Source organism: Ammodytes marinus (genome assembly GCF_949987685.1).
Source record: "Ammodytes marinus genome assembly, chromosome: 14".
NCBI classification, from domain to species: Eukaryota; Metazoa; Chordata; class Actinopteri; order Uranoscopiformes; family Ammodytidae; genus Ammodytes; species Ammodytes marinus.
In genome coordinates this window covers 5985325-6009674 of record NC_137218.1, presented here as the reverse complement: position 1 = coordinate 6009674, position 24350 = coordinate 5985325, and the positions used below count along the sequence as shown (strand labels likewise).

Below are 24350 nucleotides of genomic sequence, written 5' to 3'. Positions count from 1 at the left end.
TTAACCTGCCTACAGGCACAATTATAAAACACTTTGCCATTGCTAATAAGTACAGTTGGGCCACACCCATCCGAGCCCTCTCTCTGTGGTTCTTTACAATTGACTCTTCATTTAGCAAGTCATTTTTAAAGAGCAGAGGTTGCACTATACACTACAAGAATATATTACTATCTCACGCAACGTTAACCTTCACACTTAAAGGGCAGAAGTGAAATGTTTCAACTAAATTGATCTTGAGAGGAAATGAGATAGTATCTGTGTGATACGGCTACAGATTGATGGATATGTGTGTTTGCTTTGTGATAAATATTTAAAAAGGTATAGTCAGTGATTCTGGAGGACGTTTGTTGTCAAAATATTGTTGGTCAAAATCTGTGAATATATGTCCTCACGATTCGATACCTGTCAATACTGTGTGTGTGTGTGTGTGTGTGCATATGCTGGAAAAAAGGTGTTAAGTGTTAATACACAGCCTAGTAGACGTGCATGTTAACAAATGGTATGTAAACAAAAGGGGCCAACAATACCTAGCAACATGTCCGTTTACAGAGCCTATAGTGTGTATTAACACTGGACTTTTTTTCAGTCCACACTCAGTAGGCTACAGAAAGGTAGCGGATCGAGAGGAGATATCTAGTGATTTTGACAAAAAGTGATTTTTGACAACAAGCGTTCACCAGAATTGCTGACTCCACCTTTAAAATAATTTCAGGTGAGGATGAATGGGGAAAGGTCTTTGCACATGCATATTCTCCTGTTTGTGTTGGTGTTGTTGTTATACTTGTGTATTCTAAAATGGGTTCGGTCATTTTTTCTGCGTCCGGCCAGATTTTTTCAGCAACTTCAGCAGAACAGCCCATTGCACTATGGTGTGTGTGTGGGGTCTAAACACAGCATTGTAAGTCACTTCTTGGCAGCAGCCCCCCTTAAGAAGTCATAGCATTACTTTACGGCATTACTGCGGTTTTCTTTACAAATCGGGGGGCGGATTTACTCAAACTCACTCATGTCGATTCTTGGGTTAAAGTGCTGATGCTGAATAAATCCTCTCAATCCCTGTCCTGCCACAACAGATCCTAAAGACAGATTACTATAGAAAATGTTAGTGGAAGCTTCTGGAAGAGCACAGGATAGAGAGAAATGTAGAGAAATTGCTACTGGGGGGGGGGGGGGGGGGGTTTGTTACACAAAAAACCCTGTGGTGAAAAATATAAAGCCAGCATCAGTTATCTGAAGTCGGCCGCTCAACCTTCTCATCTCGTTAAAAGGTTAAAACCAGTTTAAAGATATAAGGGATGGCAGAGTTTTTCTGTCAAAACCAGAATGTGGCTTTTAAAAATGTGTTTAGAAAAGGTAAGGTTGATAAGTTCAACTTGTTGCTTCTCTCTAACTGTTCTGTGTCCAATAAGCGAATAGTTTAAAATGATTAAAAACTGCTTATAGTTATTGCATCAAATTGATAATGTTCAGACTTGTTTAAAAGGCATAATTTAGCAATGTAAAATGTTAAGCTTTAAATTCTATATCACTGTGTAGTTGTAACCTATTCAGTTTGGATTCAGATACTGATGGTAGCGACCCAGTTTTGGACAGTGAATTGGGCATGTCAATTATTTTGAAGGTTTTTTTTTAATAATAATTTGTCTCTTTACTCACCTTGCAAATATGAGTTTGCAACACGACTCCAACCAGTGGTACAGTTACAATGAAGCACACACATGAACTGGTCCAGTGATGTATTGTTGATTAGAATGATGTAGGAGGCCCGAGTAAAAGACCTTTAAGGCATGTTTGTTATAAAAGCCTATGAGAGTTAATGAAGTTGAACCTGAAAATCACCTCCTGGTCAAATGACTCATGTTGCTGGTTTTCATCTACTACCACCTTGTCTATCCGTGAACACACACACACACACACACACACACACACACACACACACACACACACACACACACACACACACACACACACACAGGTAGCCTATCAGAGATTGTTTTGTGCAACAGAGCAGAGCAAAGGAAAGGGAAAAACATCCCGGGCTCAGCACCATTAGACATGAGGAGACCCTGATCGCAGGGTGCCGTAGCCGCGGGCGAGAAGCCGCATAATGGACGAACAACATGGACAGTGACAGAGAGATAAGAGAGGCAGCCAGAGAAACATGGTGAGAGATGGAAGGGATTACTGTCCAATAGGCTGATCCACTATGAGGTTATATCTACTGTATGTACCTGAACCACACACACACACACACACACACACACACACACACACACACACACACGTAAATACGTGTAAGGCATTCCCTAGCCCTTTATCCTTACCCTAACCATCAGAACTAAATGCCTAACCACAACCTTTACACCTAACCTAAACCTAATTCTAACTTGAATCTTAAAATCAAGTTGTAACCCTGAAATAAGCCCTTTGAAGAAGTAAGGGCCAGCCAAAAAGTCCTCACTTTCCAAAAATGTGTCCTAACCCCGATTGTTACAAGCTGAGATTGGTCATCAGAAAGGTGCCTGTATAAGTACACACACACACACACACACACACACACACACACCCCTTCATGAAGTCTTTAAGAACCGCTGTTCAATACACATAAGAGCAAAGACGTGTTTTATGTTTTCAGAAACAAAGTGGACAAAAAACTGGCAAAGAAAAAAATCTTAAAACAAGAGAATTCAATTAAAGAGTCAAAATCAATGTTCGACTACAACACTGATAAGACCTCTTCTAGCGCTTGATGTGGTTTCTTTGTTCAACCACAACTGTACAGTATATGAAGCTACACACACACGGACACACACACACACACACACACACACACACACACACTAGCCCTCAGCTGTGGTGACACACTACGTTACATGGCAGGTACACACACATACACACACACACACACACACACACACACACTACGTCACTAGGTGCTTTGCTGCCGATGCCCATAGCTCCGATCAGACACAAAGATTAAGCGCTGCATCAATCAAGCGGCGCTACATCACGCGGACTGGGCCTGTCTTCACTGCAGTACATCTCAGCCTCGTCTGCACTATTGCATATTTATACAACATACATCTTCCTAATGGGGCTCTTGCTAGCGTTGCTTTATCATTCGCAGATGCTCCGTAATGTGGCACAATCAGTCTTGACGTTTTAGTGGGTGGGTTATTGGTGCATAACTTATTTTACAGGTGATTTATGGTTAAGGTCTGGTCTAAAGAGGTGGTGGAAATTCTTCAGTGGGCCATAGCAAAATATTTTGTAAATGTTATGTCAAAATCAGTCAATATCTTGTCACAATTCCTACTGTGTGTGCACTGAAAAAAAAAATCAGTGTTAATATGCAGCCTAGGCCCTGTAAATGGGTACGTTAACAAAGGGTATATACTGTATAGGGGTCCATCGTAGTTGGCAACATCCTCATTTACAGAGCCTAGGCTGTGTATTAACACTGGATTTAATTTCAGAGCACACATGGTACGGACAGGTAGCGGATCGTGAGGAGTTATTCACTAATTTTTTACAAAAAGTGATTTTGACAACCAGTATTCTCCAGAATCGCTGACACCACCTTGAAGTGTTTTAAAGACAGGCTGTAGCTAGTCAGTCGGAACAGCTTTCTACTTTATCTGTACTGCTCTGTTCACTACACTCTGGCATTTTGTTCTCAGGAATGTCCTCCACCATTCCAGTCAATAAAGTATCTCATTGAAGCTCTCCAAACGAATGGCCTCGCTAACTGTTTGTTAACTGTCAGTTTGAATTTATCATTAGCTTCAAGTTCACAGAGTTTCTTAAATAAGATGTATTAGTTCCATCGACAGCTGTCTCATAACTTTCTAAAAGCATTCCTTGGATTGTGAAGGAGTCTGTGCTCCGACAAGTGATACGCTACAAAAGGGGTAACGGCCATTATTACATTCATTCGATTTGTCAATACTCTAAACCAAAAATCTCAACTTCTAAAGCACTAACTTAAATCAATTCAACTTTCTATGATCATTCTTAGGACTATTCTGAAGGTTATTCATATGGTGTTAATGGTCGGATTTACGATATATATTGTCCTTAAAACATGCTGGAAATTCATGTTTAAGATGTGTAGTAGTCAATTATTTATTAAATGAATTTTTTTTTATATAAAATCTTGAATATGTTGTAAAAATAAAAATAAATAGTTTAAGTTGGCTTCATCCAAAATCCAACATACTAAATTAATAATTGTTTTAATGTTGGTAACCAACTGGCAAAGTTTCATGATGATATACAGTATATCAGTTTTAAAAAAGCTCTCCTTATTCCCCTGCACTGTCTGGCCTTAAGTTGCTTCAACTTTTCTCATCAAACATTTTGACATTCAATTGATGCTCATATAATAGCCTTCAGTCCCTATTGAGATACATATCACAGTCTGAGTCAAAGTGAGAATGATGTCCATAGGTCATCCATCATCTCACTGTGTGAAGTCTGGAGCTACATATCTTTTATATCCCTTCAACAGTATCCAAAGTGTTTTCATTCAAATATAAAGTCATACTGTGAAAAAGTTTTACCCAGTTAGAGGAATGTTAAACCTGGCCTGCTCTTGCATATTGTGCTGTCTGCTAAACTGTGCTGGCAGGGTGATGATTGCATTTCTCTTTAATAAGAGGATGGAGAGTGCATATGCTCAGTAGCAGCTCATCAAAATGTAAATAATGTTGGAATAATTTTAACCATCTGATGTTTGAAAAGGCGAACTGCTGTGTAACATGCAATACGTGATGGATAATGTATAGTGCACAGTAGTTTGCTATACGTTATCCCGATTATTACATGGCTACTAACTTAATTAGCAAAACATTGTTTTTAGGTTTGGTTTCATAGATTTAGAGAAATGCTTTTATTGCTTACGGTACAACAAATGATCCGCTACGGTCAAAACTTCCTCCATAGCAACAGTACATCAAACTTACTTGACTAAATGAGTCTCAATTAGTTTTAACTGGAGTCTTTTAAGACATTGACCATGACTCCAAATTCCTTTTTACACGGCACTTATAAATGCTGTGTTGTGATTGGTCATTCATGACATCCTACGTGCCGTTATTTCTCGATAATGCCCTAAACGCTAAGGATCATTCACAGTTGCTACAGACCTAAAGTACGTACATTGTTCTGACCAATCACTGTCATTTCAATACCCCAACAGACGTCTACAAACAGTTAATACTACTCCTTCAAAAAAAACAATGGAATACTTCTTCAACATGACTTTGAATGTATCTGGAGAGTGGGGACTATATAACATCTTGTATCTGCCCCTATCACTGACGGATGATTCATCTGTGTCACATCAACCTAATGCAATTACAGGCTGTATTAAATCCAAGGGGGATGGACTAAAATTAGCAAACATGTATTGCCTGTGACTACAAACAGTGTGTGTGTGTGTGTGTGTGTGTGTGTGTGTGTGTGTGTGTGTGTGTGTGTGTGTGTGTGTGTGTGTGTGTGTGTGTGTGTGTGTGTGTGTGTGTGTGTGTGTGTGTGTGCTTGTGTGTGTGTGTATGTGCTTGTGTGTGTGTGTGTGTGTGTGTGTGCGTTTGTGCATGCGTGCGTGCGTGCGTGTGTGTGCAGGGCCGACGGACTGCGGGGGAAAGTGCAACAGTCGTGGGGGGGCCCAAGGCAGAGGGGGGCCCATCAAAAAAAAAAAAAAAGGTTTTTTTAACAAGTTAAATGTGGGGCCCCGATCTTCGAAGGCCCTGAACAATGCCATTCCAAAAAAATAAATAATTGACTGTTTTTTTTCTCCCCTGAACCTTGCAAGGAGATCAGGGGCCTGCGCATGACTAAGGCATGTGTGCGGGAGAATAAGCAGGAGCAAGCCGACAATGAATTGAACTGGTGGCGAAAATAAACGCAGCGATGTTTCTATGGGGATATTTAGCTGTACAGAAATAAGTGCTGGCAAAGCTAGAACAGTTTAAGACTCCACATCACTGTGGCAACACAACCTATCTATCAGCTAAGACAGCGCAGAGAAAAGTCTGATGAGTGCATGAGAGTGATGGCCATGCACAACTGTAAGGTCCGTGTGTGTTGTATTTTCGTATTCAAATAAACAGTTGTTTATTTTTATAGTGCGCATTGGCATCTTTGAGCAAAATACCCCCAACATTTTTGCCGCGCCGCACTGCGCCGCGCCTCCTGTGACACTGGCCAGTGACCACCTTCATTAAGACATTTTCTGGGACAAACACTGCTAAAAGTAATGATTTGGTCATTCATCAAATGAAATATTGTGGAGTTGTCTGGCTCAGAGAGCCGTGTGTATTGTAAGACCGCCTTTCAGGGGGCCCATCAGGACTTTTTGTATAAGGGCCCAGAATTTGGTGCTACGCCCCTGTGTGTGTGTTTGCAGGGGGTCGTTCCTTATCAAGGAGCCTTCTTCTCTACCCTTCAGCTCTGTCAACAGAATTCCATTTCACGCAAAGGCAAAAAAGCCAAACCCCCTCTCCTTGTCTAATCCACTGCGCTGCAACAGTGAATGTACAGCGGAGCGGAAAAGATAACTTCTCTCATGGGGGGGACCGCTGCCAGGCAAGACTCTTGATCACCGGCTTCCCTTTTATCTTTCTTTCTCCCTTTTAAAATGTAGGAACAAAAAAAAAATGGACTCCAAAGTTTGCACCCAGTAGCTAAATGGTATTTTTATCTCTTCGCAGCTTATAAATGCAACTTTGACTTTTTCAACTCCAAAGGGACGGGGGATTTTTTATATTCGCTCACGCTCTCTTAAGTGGATTAACACGGCAGTGGGTGACAACAGTATCACAGGAGGTATTACACGGGCCACTGTCTTCAAAGTCGACTTTTTGTTCCTCGTCAAGCCAGTAGACAACTTGACAGATTAATACGACTTAACTGAGGAACGGATACGGTTAAATGTTGTTGGATGAAGGAGTGAAATGCTGAAACGCTTTATCACATTATAACGTACGGTGTATAATGTATTTTACCACCACAGGAGTTTGTTTCAACGTAAATTAGAATATAAAGCAGCAAAGAAAGGGATTTACATTTTGAACTTTTTTTCATTTACACCTTTTTTTATTTTCACGATTCTTGATTTATTCATTTACTATTGTTGTCTACTTTGTGTCAACTGCCTGTGTTTTTATCCAGACATTCTTTAAAGAGGCTTTCAGACAATTGAAATGGACTCATAAGGTGTTAGCAGTGTTTTAAACACTATAAAAAAAGAGGTTCCAAAGGTGACCTGCACTTAAGCAAGAAGATGGGCATGTCATGTCACGTTCATAATGGATTTGCTTATTCATAATTTGCGTGCGTATTGTGATGTGTGATGATGATACAACAACAAATTAAAAATAATGTTTCAAAACATCCTACACTTAACAGAGCACCTATACACAAGGATACAGGCTAAACAGTGTTGTAGGCCAAGCTTTTACTCCAAGTCTTACTAACACAAACTCAAAATGCTTAAAAAGCCAACTTTCTTCACAAAGTATCTTCAAACAGCTAAAACAAGCAGGATTTTTCAATTATTTTTGTTCAGTGATAGCAGACATCTTAAGTCGGTGAACATCACAACAAAAAAACTGACTGACAGATTCCCAGATGTGAAGCACAGCAGGAGTGTAGGGAAATGCTGTGAAATAAGATGCATGCCTGACATGGAAATTAGAAATGTTCTCATCTCTTGACGCTTAATATCAACCCCTTTACACTGATTAAATGTACCCTGTGGAGGGTTTGACCTTTAGGAGGGCTATGAAGCTGTTTTTGAGATGAAAAACAAACATGCACACGCAGGTGACACACTATACAATGATTACCAATGGGGGCGCTAACAGGCTGCAATGCAACAGCCAAGACAAGGGAGAAGACATAGGAAGTTTAGCTGGATGTAAACAATATTGAATTTAAAATAGTTAAATATTCTACAAATTCTTAATGAGGATGGAATACATTCAACATGTATGTTAAAGCTCAAGGATACACACATGATGTATCTTGGTGAGTAAGACTTACTGTAAACAGAACTTTTATAAGTTAAAGGTGCCCAATCTAGTTTTTCTGTAAACAAAGAACATTTTAATTTAGAGGTTATGGGCATGAGTTCTTTAAAAAAAAAATGGTTTACTTATAAGTACAAATCATTTGCACATTTAGGTATACTTGTACATTCACAATGGATAGAGATCCAGTTTCTTAGCCAATAATATTGCTACAGTATGTCCCCATTCATGGTCATTTGCCTTAGCTCTAGTGTTAAATATGTATTTTGAGTCCTTGTAGGAGTCTTTTAAAATGTGAAAGAAATGTCTTTGCTTTTTCAAAACATGAAATATGCTAATTAGAAAATGCCATTTTAGAAAAGACCAAAACAAACTGGTATCTTCACAAAAACAATCCTGAATAATTTCTTTATGGTAAACGGTCGCAAGCTTTATCACTTTTAGCTGTTTTATACCACTACAAAGCTAGCCACTTGTCAAGCTTTCCTTTAAAGGCCACTACTTAATAAATGATAAGTGGATCGTAAATTATGATTATGCCGTACGGTTGTGAAAATGATCAAAAAAGCTCTCAATGAAACTGTTGGTGTGTTTCACAGTTTGAGCCTTCACAAAGCTGTAGCCACCACAGCATTGAGATATTTTGTCAATCTCCACTATATGCAAATTCTAGTCAAATGAAACTGCCACCATCCATTAAGGAAAAACTGCTATTTGACCACGGGGTAAATTTACCCTGTTGAGCTCATTTAAGTCCTTTTGTTCAGATTTTCGCAGCCATTTTTGTCGATGCCCTCTGGAACTGCACTTATCTCACTCATCTTTTTCATGCACTCACACAGCGGTGCGCTTCTTAACAGTGATTCGGGAGCTTGTTAAGTTCCTTTGCAGGGCCGAGGGGGGGAAGAAAATTGCAAGGAAATTATTTTATAACTAAAATCGACTGCAATTTTGCTCTGTAAAAAGCCTTACCCTGGATTGAGTAATTTAAGTTTCCCCGCGGGCAAGGTTAATGGGAGGACAGAGCAGACACAATGGAAATGGTCAACGATGGGTCATACAAGACATAGTAGTTCCAACATTTTGGAACTACTACCACTACTTACTTCATATTAGAAATGACTAAAGTTCATATTTTTTCACCCTGCTGCTTTCTGATAAGCAAACAGATTAATCTAAATGTGTAATCAGCAATTCTGGTGAATGCATGTTGTCAAAATCTCTTTTTTGGGCCCATTTGTTTAAATAGTATTTGTTTACATGCCAGTTTACAGAGCCAAGAGTGTGAATTAGCACTGGAATCCAGCGCACATAGAGTACGGACAGCTAGTGGATTTTGAGGAGATATTCAAGGATTTTGACAACAAACGTTCTCCAGAATCACTGACTTCACCTTTAAATCAAAAAGTGCATTGAAATGAGGGATCAGTCTTAAGATGGAATCACAGCAAGATAGATTTGCACTTGCCTGATTTATCATACCATCATTACCAGGATGGATTTCCGCTCCTAATAAGTTATATTGGTATCAGCCTTCATTCAAATACACAATCAGATCAACATAATTTTTCAAATCTAGCCGGCGGATGTAATCCATGTGATGTATTGATGGTGCCAGGTTTTGAGCGTTATCAAAACAACGGAAAAGCAATTTGGGATAGCGAGAAAAAAATTGATTGAAGGTGTCCTAAAGTATTTACACACTCATGATTAACAAGGAGGCTGCATGGTCACAAGCAAACCCCCTTCTATATTGGTAAACATGTATTCCTTTTTGAATTCTTCCCAATCACACTTCTCGTGTCTGGCCTTGAAGACTGACCTCTTATGTATTACAGCGACCTGCGCTCCGACTGCCTCGGCTATACAGATGTGCCCATTGGGAATGTCCTGTAGGAAAATGTACACAATAGTGCAGCTTGTATTTCAGTTTCTAACCAAGATTTCACAGTATATACAGGTACATGCAAAAAGACAAGGAACTCTTTAGTATGAACTGAAATATCTCAAAATCTGTTAATTGGATTGCCATGGAATTTGGTACAGATATGCATGGTCTCCTTAACATGTCGCATATCGATTTTGGTGAACCCCTAATCTTTAGAATAGTGATGCCAGTACGTCAACGTTTCAATTATGCAGTTGGGTATCCCAGCATCTAGAAAAATGTGTAGCTTTCAAACTGATGAAATAACATGTTAAAATCTCCAATAAAAAGCATTTATATCGATATAAAAACTGATTAACGCGACCATTGACAGTCACGGTCTATCGACTAGCTCTTTACACAATGTTGGGAGTTGAGCACCTTGGGGATAAGAAAACCTTATTAACGCAATGGATTAAATCATGACAGCAATTGAACTCTTATTATGTCTATAGATCCATCTCCATGGCAACTGTCTAAAAGCCATTCACTGCCAGGGGACCTTGACTTGATATGGATGGGTTTGTCTAACCACTGTCTCCATGGTAAAAAGTGACCACAGCGACTGTTGCTGACAGGAAGTGAAAAGGCAGCACTTTGCAAGGTTGTAGTGTTCAAGGCCCGTCGTGGTTTTGAGAACACTTTAAAAAGGTCTCTGGGCTCGCCTTAGAATCGATATCAGTTTTTTTTCTCAACTGCTGAGATGTCACGTAATACATGCACACACAAACAGCACAGTGTAAGGCAATAAAAAGATGAATGAAGGAATCAATTTGCTTTCTGTGGGTGTTTTTTTATGGGGATGTGGATATTTCAGATCAAACTGAGTAATGCCTTTGGTTTGCAATTAGCAAATTGTATTGTAAGTGGGTGTCATGTAGTATGGGACTGGTCTGGTCCTGTTTTTGATTTGCTTGGTCTTGACTACAACAATGGCACTTAGAATGATAGGGTTGTGCTAAAAAAATCATTATGGCAATATATTGTGATATCTATTTTCATGATATCTTTATGGTTTTACAGCTCAGAGACAAACACATTTTGAAAGAAAAGTTATGAACTAAAACCTCCGATCTTGTAGATGTCGCAGTACGGTTAGTTGCCCTGAATGGCCAGGTGCCCTTCCTGGTTTTGTGGCACAGAGTGAAAGCTGGAAGCAGCATGGCCGAAATGGATCACAATTAGACTGGCCCCGTCTAAATACAGAGCTGAATATTGCAATATGCACCGTATCGTAATGTATCATTATCTATCATATTGTGACCCATGTATCTTGATATATGTCTAGAAGTCCTCGGTAATATCCAGCCATATTGAATGAACAAGAAAATGTTCCAACTTCCCCCTTACAAAGTTTTCCTAGCTCTTTAATATGATGCTACTTCTGCCTTTGTTTCTGGAAGACAGTGTTCATATCGCACATGGGATCATAAGATATCAAGTAAATCTCAACAGTTTATGTATTTGACCAAATGACCACTGTTGTTTTCTGGTGAGGACATTCCCCACTGAAAACAATAGACCCCTAAACATCTACTGTAACATCTATTTAAAACACAACCGTTGGTGAGACTTTATGGTTACCATCACTGGTGCTTCACCAGGCGTTATACCAGCTTGTGTCCTGCATGGTTCATTCGTCCAACAGTAAAAATGATACAGTTGTAGTCAACTACCAGCTTGTCAGAGATAGCTGTATTCTTTCAATCCTTTTTCCTATGCCTAGTACTATGTATCATCACTGGCACGGCAGCACACTTCACTGCATCCAGATTGCGATACACATTTGTATGAGCATTGGGCGCTTACACAGAATATTTTATGGGGTCTGAACTAATAGAGAGCAGCCTGGAGAGTGAGTGAATGCAGCTGAAATGTGTCTCACTTGACTGGCTGTGGTAAATAAGAGTTTGACCCCCTGCCAGCTCCACTAATCTTTAGAGCTGGCACTCTCAGTTCATAGATGCAGCTCATATACTCATTTTGTTCATGCTTTTTAAAAAAAGCTCCGGGTAGTTATTATACTGGAGATGTTTTTCACTTGAAGACACGTCTGCTATGTTTCACAAGATTTCCATGGACATTAGATAAACAATTCAAAAAGAGTCATTGATGCAAAATATTTAACCAACAGTTTTTCATCTTAAATGTCCAAATGTCATTCAATCATTGTGTGAAGAAGTATTCATGAGAAAGCAGCTTGTGATTATGACAACATGTTTAATTGAAGTGTTGGTAATGTGCTTTCATGGTTTGTTCACAGTTAAAAGATGTACTAAGAGGAGCTGATATTGATGATTTGGCGATGGATGTTATGTGAGCACTGCAGTCTTGCAGTGTGTGTGTGTGTGTTTGACACCTCCTAAAGCTGTAGAATATTAATATGTTTTAGTGGATAAACTAAGAAATTTAAAATATGCAATATAAGGGCATGACTATGTGAGGAATGATTATAAATATGGAATGAAAAAAAAGGCCGCCTCTTGTGGGTTATCTATCAACCAGACGTCATTGGACTTTTCTCTATCCATACCATCTGCAAAAAACCTCATTCCCTTCACCTGAAACAACCTGCCAATCTCCCCACCTATACACTTCATTCCCTCATCAACTTCTCACAATATAAACCAGGTCCCATGCTTCATTCTGCAAGATAGTCTGCTCTGTTCAGCTCTCTATCTATTTATCAGGCTGTCTCTGTCTGACCTGCCAGCTTGACCTTATGCCTGGTTGTTTAGACTTTGGATTCTTGCCTCGGTCCTTGTTGAATTTCTTTGCCTGTTATGGACTGCTTCTCTGGGAGGTGGGTTAACTCTGACCTACCCCATGGTCCTACAGTATAAGTCTTGACTCTTATTCTTGTGAAGAAATAATTGAATTGCATGTGCTCTCCCTCCATCATATGAAACATGAGACTGGCTATGCGTTCTCTAGATACAACAGCTGATCATTAAAATAATGTAGTTAGCATGCAGTAGGCATACCATTGGGGAGGGATATACTTTTACTTATTTATTTCATCATAACATTGCACCTTGAACTCGCCTCTTACTTATATATTAGTTGCATTGCTGGTTGTTTTTACTCTGAGGCTCTATCGATGTGCGGTGGATTGTGAGTCAGAATCACCTAAAAAGCACACTGATTTCCACATTAAAAATCACCACCGGGTGTAATGGGGCATCCGGGTATTTTTTAAGCATGCTGCATCTGACCACATGTATTGGGACACTCCTAAATCTTTTTCTACAATAGCAGGGAAGTTTGGGTATTGTACAACCTGGTATCACGCCGAGGCGCGAGATACACACGCATGGACCGGCGTGTAACTCACGCGCCCTGCCTGACCAGGGCGTGTGAGTTACGCGCGCACCTCCCGCCGTCAAAATGAATGGAGGAATAGTCTAAATGAACGGAGGAATAGCACCAACAGGGGCCGACATGTTGTCCCAGGAATAGCACCACATGTTCCCCCAGCATTTCAATACTATCTAGCTGCAGCCCCCTCGGTGGTTAGGGTTAGGGCAAGGGGACAGGGAGAGGTTATAATATAGACAAAAACAACCGCGGCCGCCATTTTGACTACGGCCGGCCGCGACAGCGGCCGCCATTTTGACCACGGAGGTGCGCGTGTAACTCACACGCCCTGGTCAGGCAGGGCGCGTGAGTTACACGCCGGTCCATGCGTGTGTATCTCGCGCCTCGGCGTGAGATCGGGTTGTATTGTAACGCAGCCTATAATTCCTATCCATGTTGCCATGCACACTCAAACAATGACACTACAAGCTTTTCTTGAGCGCCCTTCCAGACTTTCCTTTGTCATGTTTGCTTAATAAGTGTTGATTTTTCCATTATCTCTGTTCTGCACAGACAATGAGATGTGACTCACAGTGTAGCAGCTCAGATGAGGATTAAACTCTGTGTCAAGCAAAATGAAATGAGTCATCAGTGCAAAATATGAAAAAGATCTGATTGTTTGATCGAAAGGTCAAACGTACAAACTGTGAACTATCTCGCACATTAGTATAGAAGTTAAATATGACTAACGAGATGCATTTTATGAAACTGATAATACCATCATCTACTTAAATGGTTTCAGGTAAGAACTTGGACCTATTCAGCAAACTTAGCATTGAGTTTTGTTAGTGATAAAAACAGAATGATAAAATATTCTTAAATATCCTCAACGAAAACTCTATATGGAGCCAGTATGCATAATAAATACTTTGACTTGTTATGCTTTATTGAGTACATTTTTTGACAATACGTCTATGTAACATTTTGAATTCAGACTTACTTTCTATAAAATGTCTGTATTTTCAGACCATGGTAGCCTATGTCAATTTTGAGTAAATCTTCCAGCACTGATTTCTGGGCAGTATCCTAACATGTCATAAGTGATTCATGTATGGGGATAAGTTGCATCTTGAGAGGTGTGACACATTCATTTCTGTTGCTTATTTAACTTGACACTCACATCAAAGCGCCTCCAGTTATCTCTCTCTCTCGCGTGCTGTAGGTAAAGCAATTTACTTGATGTTTTTTAATCCTTTGGGCATTAAGAAAATGTATAAAAATATACATAGACTGGTAATCTTTTAAATGGGATTTATTTTTATTTTTTTTGCTTTGTTGTTTGTCTGCTCTCTGGCAGGCTTATTAGATATATTTTGTTTTCAAAATTGAGCAAATGTAATCTCTGTATATGTGAACAAATTAGAATTAAGCCAACGTGTTCATTTTAATACACAAGGATATTTAGACTCCATTTATATTCGTTGACTCGGGGTGTCTATAGGGGGCTTTGATTGTCATACCAACCTATTGCAGAATTAAATAAGGTGCTACATACTGTAATTTGCCTCCATAATTGACATGTATCAAACATAACTGGCAGATCTTGCCTTTATTGAACCAATCAAAATGTAAATGCCATGCCATGTCAAAATACACGGGAAGTTCTAAATTAGTATGAACTCTATCTATAAAAGCATTAGGACGTTACAGTGTTTCCATAACTTCCATTTCTCATTAACATGCAAATTGTGTGCAGTCATGAGCCCCAGAATCTAATAATTCCCTCTGTAGGTGAAGGCTGCTGGTGGTGGTGGGAAGAGCAGGGGGAACTTTCTATTTATGTGCAGATCTGAGTGTTCAATCTTTTGACAGGCTGAGCTCAAAATCCTACTTTTATCTTTTCACTGGACGCTCTTAAAGCTATAGTGCGTAACTTTTTTTCATAAACAGGAATGTCTGTTACATTCAAGCCACCGTCAAAATGATTTGACACAAAGTTGATTAAGCCTATCAGCTCCACAAAACTCTATTTGTATTCCTCTGTATGGCAGCGTTTGTTGTCGCCCCCCCCCCCCCCCCCCCCCCCCCAGACACTGGCGCAAGAGCTCAAAAAAACCTTCTGGATGCACAGAAGGTATAAAATCCAAGCACCAAAGGCTTACCTCTCGTAGACGCACCTGTTGTGATAACTAAGAATTCCTCATGGGAGCAACAAAAGTCACGCACTATAGCTTTGTATCAGATCAGCTGGTAACAAGCAAAACAAATAACATCTTTTAGCAGACTCGCCATCTCCCATGAGTATTTTTTCCTGTCCTAATGAGAGGCACATAATAAGATGCTAAAGCAAAGCGTGCAGTCTAATTGTTCATTCAAGCACCGCATAAGCAGACACATGAACACAGGGGTAATTTGTTCCTTTGACTACAGTAATAAAGCATAGTGCGTAGGGTGTGATCTAGCGGTTCACACATACAGGTTTTGTTTTTGGATGATGTGTTATTAGTCATTTAGATTTGAGCAAGTTCTATTTGCTCTTAGATCATGACACTATACCCTGTTCTGATTGTAGAACGCTAAAAGTACAGTGTGGGAGTTCTAGTATAGGAGTATTTTTGGCGTCATCTAGTGGTGAAAGTTCTCGATTGCAACGCTCCGTGGATTCCCAAATGAATGCCAATGTTGCTGCTGTGTGTCTTCTGTGTGTTGGCTCACTTGTTGTCTTAATTAAGAGCTACGATGTCAGTTATGTTTAGATAGATAGGGACTTAATGATCCCAAATGTGAGTTATGTATTTCTATTTAAATAAAAAAATTCACTTGGTGTTTGACCTAGTTTTGCAAGACGCTTTACTTTGCACTCAATTTATGCAATTTGACTTTGAGCCATTTACAGCTAATGGCATCCTAATGGCACTTCAATTGCACTTTAGCGAGTCTCCAAAGTAAATTGCCGTGATGCCTGCAGACGGTGCTGAATGTGTCTTGAAAGTTTACATCGCCTGGGTTACGACTGGCTCTATGTACTGCTTTTTGATCGAGATTCACAGACTGAAGATTTGACCAGGTGCCAAGTCCAACTTTGAATATATGTGTGTGTGTGTGTGTGTGTGTGTGTGTGTGTGTGTGTGTGTGTGTGTGTGTGTGTGTGTGTGTGTGTGTGTGTGTGTGTGTGAGTGAGTGAGTGAGTGAGTGAGTGAGTGAGTGAGTGAGTGAGTGAGTGAGTGAGTGAGTGAGTGAGTGAGTGAGTGAGTGAGTGAGTGAGTGAGTGAGTGAGTGAGTGAGTGAGTGAGTGAGTGAGTGAGTGAGCGAGAGAGAGTGTGTATGTGAAAATTAAATTCTAATATTAGAGTGCCTGTTTGTATGTGTGTGTGAAAAATAAGTACCAGGTTAGTGTGAGTGTGTGTGTGTGTGTGTGTGTGTGTGTGTGTGTGTGTGTGTGTGTGTGTGTGTGTGTGTCTGTGTGTGCCTGTGTATGTGCGTGTGTCCGTGCATGCTTGCTTGTGTGCGTGCGTGCTTGCTTGCGTGCGTGTGTATGTGTGTGTAGTGGTCCAATGGCCCAGCATGGCAGTGGATCATGGCCTCAGCTCTCAGTAGGGAGGTGACGGCCCGGTCAGCCTGGCTCAGTGGGGATCGGCTGGGCTGCTGCAGTTTGGCCCGGAGGCGAAGTAATGGAGCCGCTGTGTTGTTCCTCTTAACTGGTCTGTGTGTGGCCGGTGTGACAGCAGCCATCACTCAGAAAAACCCCCTGTCACTGTCCACTGTTTCACCTTCATTGGCTCTGTTAACACTAGCATGGCCCAGAGAGCAGATCATTGCTATTAAAAAAAAAAGCTCTTTGACATGTGCAACAAGCTGTTTGAATGTGCTGTCACCAAGCACAAATGTGTGAATGTGTAAATTAAGCTCTTTAAAAAATATATATAAAAGGTAACACTTTAAAATAAGGGTACTTTAATTAACTGTTAATGCTTATTACACATTAACATCAACAACCCCTTGGCTGTGGAAGTGAGAGGCTGTTTTCTTAAAACCCTGCCAGCGCACTTTTGAATAGATTTGTAAAAATGTCACTAAATGCACAAATCATTTGGAGCCAAGACAAGTGTGTCTCCAGACTCTATGCCTTTCGTTTTGTCTGCTGCCTGTTTTTGCAACGAGCTGAGAATCTCTGCAGAATTGACTAAATTAATTTGCCTTGATATCAGCCCACTTAAGCACCGTCTCTGGCCAATGGATACTGCTACTGTCTGTCTGTGGGTTAATAGGCAGTGTTTGAGTACAATAGAGCTGAACCCACACTATGTATTTCATTTCAGTATTACAAACAGTCTTAGGAGAGACATCTGTAGGCCAACACTTGGTATATGTAAAGCCTTTTAAGCCAAAACAGTAAGACCTTATTGATTTTATTTCTGACATTTCTGTCAATCGCTGCTTATACAAGGAATGTGGGAGTTAAATTGATTGTAATTTTCTCCTGGTATTGTCAATATAAAATCCATACATTTCAAAGACCAAACAAGGTTCTCCACTCAAAATAATTGTGGAAAATGTACTCCAATACGCCCATGCACGGGTTTTGAAAGGTGTTAAACTCTGTGGTATGTCTGTTTGAATCAATGTCATACACGGGGAAATGCCCCCCCACCTTCCCCGCCCCCCTTTCCATGTCAATGTCACTCAATCTCTAGTGGGTCGATGGATGTGCCGGCTTTAAAACATTGCTCCGAGCGATCACTCTTATTATTAATAGGCCTGAGAATTCCCCTTAGCACTTTAAATCATCACACATACAGCAGGGAGCAGCACATTTCGTACAGTAAATGATGACGACGTAAACAGTCTCTCAACACGTTGCCATTCGTCATTCCCCCGTAAAACAATCACTTAACCTGATTTATCTGATGTTATTCAAACAACACGACTCGCGCTTGATCTTCACCCCATGCCTGTTATTATCAATTTAACATATTTAAAAGGTGGAGTCACCGATTCTACAGAAAGCTTGTTGTCAAAGTCACTTTTTGTCAAAATTAGTGAATATCTCCTTGCAATCCTCCACCTGTCTGTGTATGCGCTGAAAAATAAATGCGGTGTTATTACACAGTGTAGGCTATGTTAACTGGTATTTAAACAAAAAGTATGTAAACAAAGGGGGCCAGCAACATGCCCGTTTTTTTTTTTTTTTGCACACACACAGTACAGACAGCTAGCCTTCTCAACCAGCCTTCTCCAGAATCGTTGACTGCACCTTTAAAGCAAGAAATGCTCTTGAGTTTTTCCTAAAGGAAATGAACAAAAAGACACATTCAATGAAACTTGACGTCAGCCTGTTTCATAGTAAATCAGCACCTTTCTAATGAACGATAATTATTCCATTCTAATTAGACTATTTGCCAGAAAATTGGGTAATTATTGCTTTCAATACCCTTTAAGGAGCCACTTGAAAATAAATTATCCCCTTTCTTTTTGTGTGAGATTCAGAAATTAGGTTTCACAGCTAGGCTGGAATATGACTCGACTGTATAGCGAAATGACTCCACTTTATTACTGTATACTCCGCTAGGCTAGAGCACACAGCACTGTTTGAATCTTACTGGGCCATATACCCCACAGCTATCCAGATGGCTTGAGCATTTGCAGCGTAAAATAGTGTTACCAGAAGCACCTCCTAAAGATGAACTGCCTAATAAAACCCTAATGTTAGACCATAGACGCAGGCAATGTTGCAGTAAAACAACAAATATATATATAATAATTCTGTTGTGAGGCAGGAGATACTATGCCTTGTTCATCTATCCCTAAAAATCCTTTTAAATGTGCCTTTCCCTTTATCATTGTGAAACATATTGGCTTATTTATTATCTGCTTAATTAACTTTTAGCAGAGAATATAAAAGGGAAGCTGAATACTGGAGCTCTACACTGAAAATATACGCAACAGAACATGTTATCATAGCAGTACAGGAAATTAAATCAACTAAATAAAGACATTTTGATGGTTTCTTTCATACATTGTGTTGGACAGAACAATACGTATACTGATAGTTTTGCTGCTGGCTTCTGATTTGCTTCTCCCACTCTTTCAGCGATTACACTCGGTTTTATATAACTGCTGATTGACTGCTGTTGGAAAATCAATTGAGAGAAGTGACTTTAGTAGGTTTGAGAATGGAGTGTGTCAGAGCCATTTCAAGCCCAAACAAACTCAAAATAATAACCAGTGTGGATCAGATAGACTGATTTGTAAAGGTTATTATAAATCCACATAAAAAACTAATCTTTATTCGGAATATTCCTTTAATATGAATGACACACATTGGCTGGCACTTTTGCTACTTGTGTGTTTCCCGAAGATTATGAAAGATTAAAAAGCTCTGTTTATTTCGGTTTATTGACTCCAGCCTTCGTTGCAGTGGTCGTGGGTTCAAATCCAACCCACGGACCTTTATAGCAGGTCATCCCCCCTCTCTCTCTCTGTCTCCCCATTTCAACTCTGTACTGTCTAATAAAGCTTGAAAAATGCCCAAAAATGATTTAAAGAAAAAAAGCACGGTTTGGGATTTCTGTTTTTTTAGTGGACCCCCAAAAACAATTCAGCAACTCAGTCGAAATATTAGATTAAAATGAACTAGTGGTGGAGCTACAATAGAATGGTGGCATCAGAGTAAAAGGGCTTCATGTCATTAAGATTACACAAAGAATAAATTCTGTCTTCGAATTTGTCTATTTTGGTTGTTGTCTTTTGCACAATAAACAGATGGATCATGAATAGGCCTTTCTTCATATCTCCTGGCAGTGTGCCTGTTGGCCCCGAGGAAAAGGCCAGGGGGTCAACAAATGAGTCATCTTCTCTGTTGCAGTATTATTCCTGCCATCAGAAAACAGCCTTAGGCCTTGCTGTTAGCAGTGTAAAAAAAACAATCACAACTTTTATCCCTCGTCTGGTGTTTGTTTTGTTTTTTCACGTCAAATCTCACCGCTCTGCCATCTGTGTTTGGCTTTACAGCTTAAGTTCAGCTCTTATTTGTTTTCCTAGAAATGGCTGCTTGGGATTACAGAGAAGAATTGGTTCAATTTAAGGAAGAAACAAATAAGTGGGAAAAGCCTTTGATTTGGTGAAGTTTGCAGCACTTTTATCAGCATCAAGTAGCTTAGTAGCAAATAGCAACCACACACACAGCGAATATTAAACTGTCTCATCAGCTACAACATGAGCTTCAACCCTACTCTACATACATGTACTATAAAACTGTCCTGCAAGTACTCCTGCTGCCATAAAAAGGTCATTATTAAAAGCGAATTTTTCAATCTTTCAAGCTCTGGTTGGTCGTAAAATAAAATAAAATCATACGGTTTGCAATAGTCATAAATAATAATAAAAATCCGCCGGAAAATATTGATCATTACCTTCAAATCTACAACTGACTCCTAGACCTAAGCTCTGATACCTTTACGAAAACAGGTCATTCGTCACAGCTGTCAACATCTCCTTGAGCGTGACACCAAGCCCTTGCCCTTTCCTAGGGTTGAACCTCCTGTCTGCCCCTTTGCTGACCTATTTCACCACCAGCGTATAGCCACCTGTTACACTGCCCAACTCACACAGTTTTACTTCTGCTTGTGAAGATGACCGCTGACTCCACACTTAAAGATGCTTTTATATAGGGTGACATTTTTTTTAATTTGAAGCCAATGAAGGATACATTCATAGGGGATGTCAGCAGTCCTGAGACTAAACATGATCTGATGAAAGCCAGATGACACGTTCATGATTGCAGTGTTGCCTGACTGATTACTTACAATACAAGAGCTTTTACTAAACAAGACTGAATCTACACCAGGGCTATTGGCTCTGAAAGGCTGTAGCACAAAAAAAACGTTAAATGTATAAAATGTATCTGGTTTTTAATAGAGACTGTCAGTCCAAGTGAGAGAATATGAAAGGAGCCGATGTCGAAATCTCACGTTAACGCCTGTTGCCAACCTGTTACTGTTAAGATTAAGATCAAGACTCCAAAACTCAAATATTAACCTACTGGTATAGGGAAAAAGTAAAAGTGCTCTATAAATAAAGTTTGACTGATTGATTGAATAATTATACTGAATATGCGAAAATCACATCACTAGATTTTACCAAATGACATAGGTCATCCACTACAGTTCAACCAAAGACGCTCTTGAGAGGAGGGAAGGTGTGGAGGTGGTATTAAATACCGTAACTGAGTACATTACAAACCCATAACACCAATGCTGTTTTCACTGCTCATATAGATATAGTTTGAATGAAGCTGGGTGTTATTCGGTACCAACAGCTCGATGCATGTAACCCTGTGATCCCACACACGTCTGTATCTTTAATCGGTTGTTTTTGTTTCATCAGTTCAGACAGTGATAGTCCATTGTCCCCTTGGCATTTTGAAAGGACAAAGGATGAGATATCATGCCATGAATTGTTTCAGTTCACCATCAGGCACTGTATAGCACTTCAATATGATTTAGTAGCTTCTGAGTTTAAAGACAAAGCTGGTTAATTACAGGGAAGGGGGTGAAGTGGGGTCTCACGTTCGGCCCCGAAGGGTTAACAACTTCAAGTGGCAAAATGAGACAATTATTCCAAAATGATTCCAAGTCTCTGAACAAAAAAACTTAAAATATGACATCCTAAGGGATCTGAAGTCACACAGTCTAAAAAAACTGAAAAAGACCTTGTCTAACAATCACTGAGATGACTTTACTCGTTCAAAGTTAAGTTTATTGAAGTTTTTGAAAGTGATGTTACCAATGGTCTTACCAATGGATAACGCTATCTTTAGTAACTATAACTTCTTGTCCTTGAAGGACAAGAAGTTAGCAAGAGAGCGTTGCAATTTAAAATCTCCCCACTAGATGCTGCTTAATACTAGGATATTACACACTCTAATTAAATATACAGTCTGACATGATTTTGTTCGTGCAGGGCCAAGGAACAAACACATTTAATTTTGGATATATTTCGTACAACTTTGAGTGTTATGTTTAACTTTTGTACCCTCATGGAGTTCCAGGCCATTATAAATGAATGGGTTTGACTACAATGAGTGATAAAATAGCCAAGCGTCCTCTGGCCAAGCCTAACCCTGTGGTGAACATAATTACGGCCCTGTTACCCCCAGGTTAAAGTCATACTGTTGGCTCTAACTAGTGCCAAACTATAGCGCTAACATTAGCCCTAGCTTCTTCAGAATGCATATCAATAGAAAGAACAGCATTACCCAGTCAGCAGGCTATGATGTGGGCCTACCTGTAAGAGTAGAGTACTGAATGAGTCACTTAATGATAGAGAAGGAGCGCTCACACAGAGACATACTGATTGGAGACCGATTAGGTGTGAGGGTCAGAACAATTTACAAGTCAGTGGTAAAGTTTCATGGGTAGTTTTGAGCCTAAGCGTTTTTTTCCCCCCCGATCAAATAGCCTTCATGTTTGATCGGTAACACAATTTCAGTTGTGCTACTACTGTATTTAAAAAAGTTAAATGGTTGAATAATACATTTCATTGTTAAACTTTGATAAGTTGCAAGATGTGGCTGTGGCTGTGTTCGTGCAATGACGACTTATTTTACATCTAACATTTCTTCTCCCTTTTCTTCTTCATGTCTTTGCCTACAGCTACGTTGGGGACCTTGGTCTTCAGTTTGCAGTACGACCAGGAGAACAACGCACTGCACTGCACCATTAACAAAGCCAAGGTAAGCCGCCGTTATGACGACAATAATGGCAATCATACCTTCTTTTAAATGTATATTTTTCTATATTTTCATTTATATTACTTCATATGAATTTGAAAGAGGAATTCTACATCAAATCCTTCAGTGAACTGAGTCAACATGCAATTGAGACCTTCAGTTAAACTGGATAAACTAACAATTTTCATAGAAGTTGCTTAAGATTTAGCAAAACTGGTCCCAAATATTGGGGCCATATATACAGTAGTTAAACATAAATCACTACTCACTATATTATAACAAGGGAATAAAGAACAGATCAACATCAACTAAATTGACAGCATTTCAATGTGTTTTTCAATATATTTTCCTAATCAATGAGACGACAGTTTAAGTTGAACATTTTTGCAACAGCACAACTCACATTGTCCCCAAAAATTATCTGATATTGAAAAATGTTCAGACTCAATGTGTATTTGTGATTAAGCTCATTTACCGTGCTTGCACAGTGTAAATTCACTGCTAAGTTGCAACACGTCCATATAACATCCCAAGTGAAACATTTTCAGTTCTTCATTCAGAACTTATTCTATTTATTTGATGCGTGTGCAGGATCAGCAGAACTCAGAAGCCTAGAAGTTTTATGTATCAAGTAGATTAATGCTGCTGCTGAATCAATATGTGTACAGGCTTCCTATGGGCAAACCAAAGGAGCAGTGAAGATTTTCGTAAACAAAACACAATCAACTAAAAAGAAATCCAGCGCTTTGGAAGTGGACTGCAATGACTGGCCCATATTACATCGACCATCGACCATTTTGATTCAAAAAGCAATTACTATAAGTCCATAGGAATTGTCTTTTATTCTTCTTTCTCTTCTACTGTGTTTGGTGGTGATGAAGTGGGTGTTTGGACCTCCATGGCTTGCCGTCAGCAGCTATAAGTCCTGCGATCTGTCTGCCTGAATAGCTGCTATGAGGGGAAAGTGGGCATCGGAAGAGCCCGGCTTTGGCAGCAGTGTTGGACAGCAGAACGGGCATCAGGCCATCTTGATTTATGGTGGTTATTTTCTATACTGCTCTGGCTCTTGGACTTACCAGACCAGAGAAAAACGCTTTTTTCCCACTCTCTCATTCTCAAATACTGTATCTAGGCCTCCAAGCAATTTCCATGATTTAATTTGTTTTCCTAAATCCCCTTATTGGTCTTTTTTGTAACCATATATTTTCCGAGGTGTTGCTTTTTGCTGCCAAAAAGCTGCAATAGCACGCAATTGTATTGCAGTGAGTGAGTGTGCCTCATTTAGACATTTTGTGTCTGATTAGATCTGGAAAGAATGGGAAAGGTTTTCAACACTTAACTAAACACTGGGGGCTTGTAGCAC

At 39.7% G+C, this 24350-nt stretch overlaps 1 protein-coding gene across 1 annotated transcript in view; it reads left to right on the top strand.

Moving 5' to 3' along the window:
- Positions 1-24350, top strand: part of doc2b (double C2-like domains, beta) — a gene marked incomplete at its 3' end in the record, with an annotated part of 147436 nt that overhangs the window by 51195 nt on the left and 71891 nt on the right. Inside the window, exon 2 of the mRNA XM_080041547.1 lies at positions 22911-22990. Within this exon, the coding sequence (XP_079897673.1) occupies positions 22911-22990 (80 nt within the window). The remainder of the gene's footprint in view (positions 1-22910; positions 22991-24350) is intronic.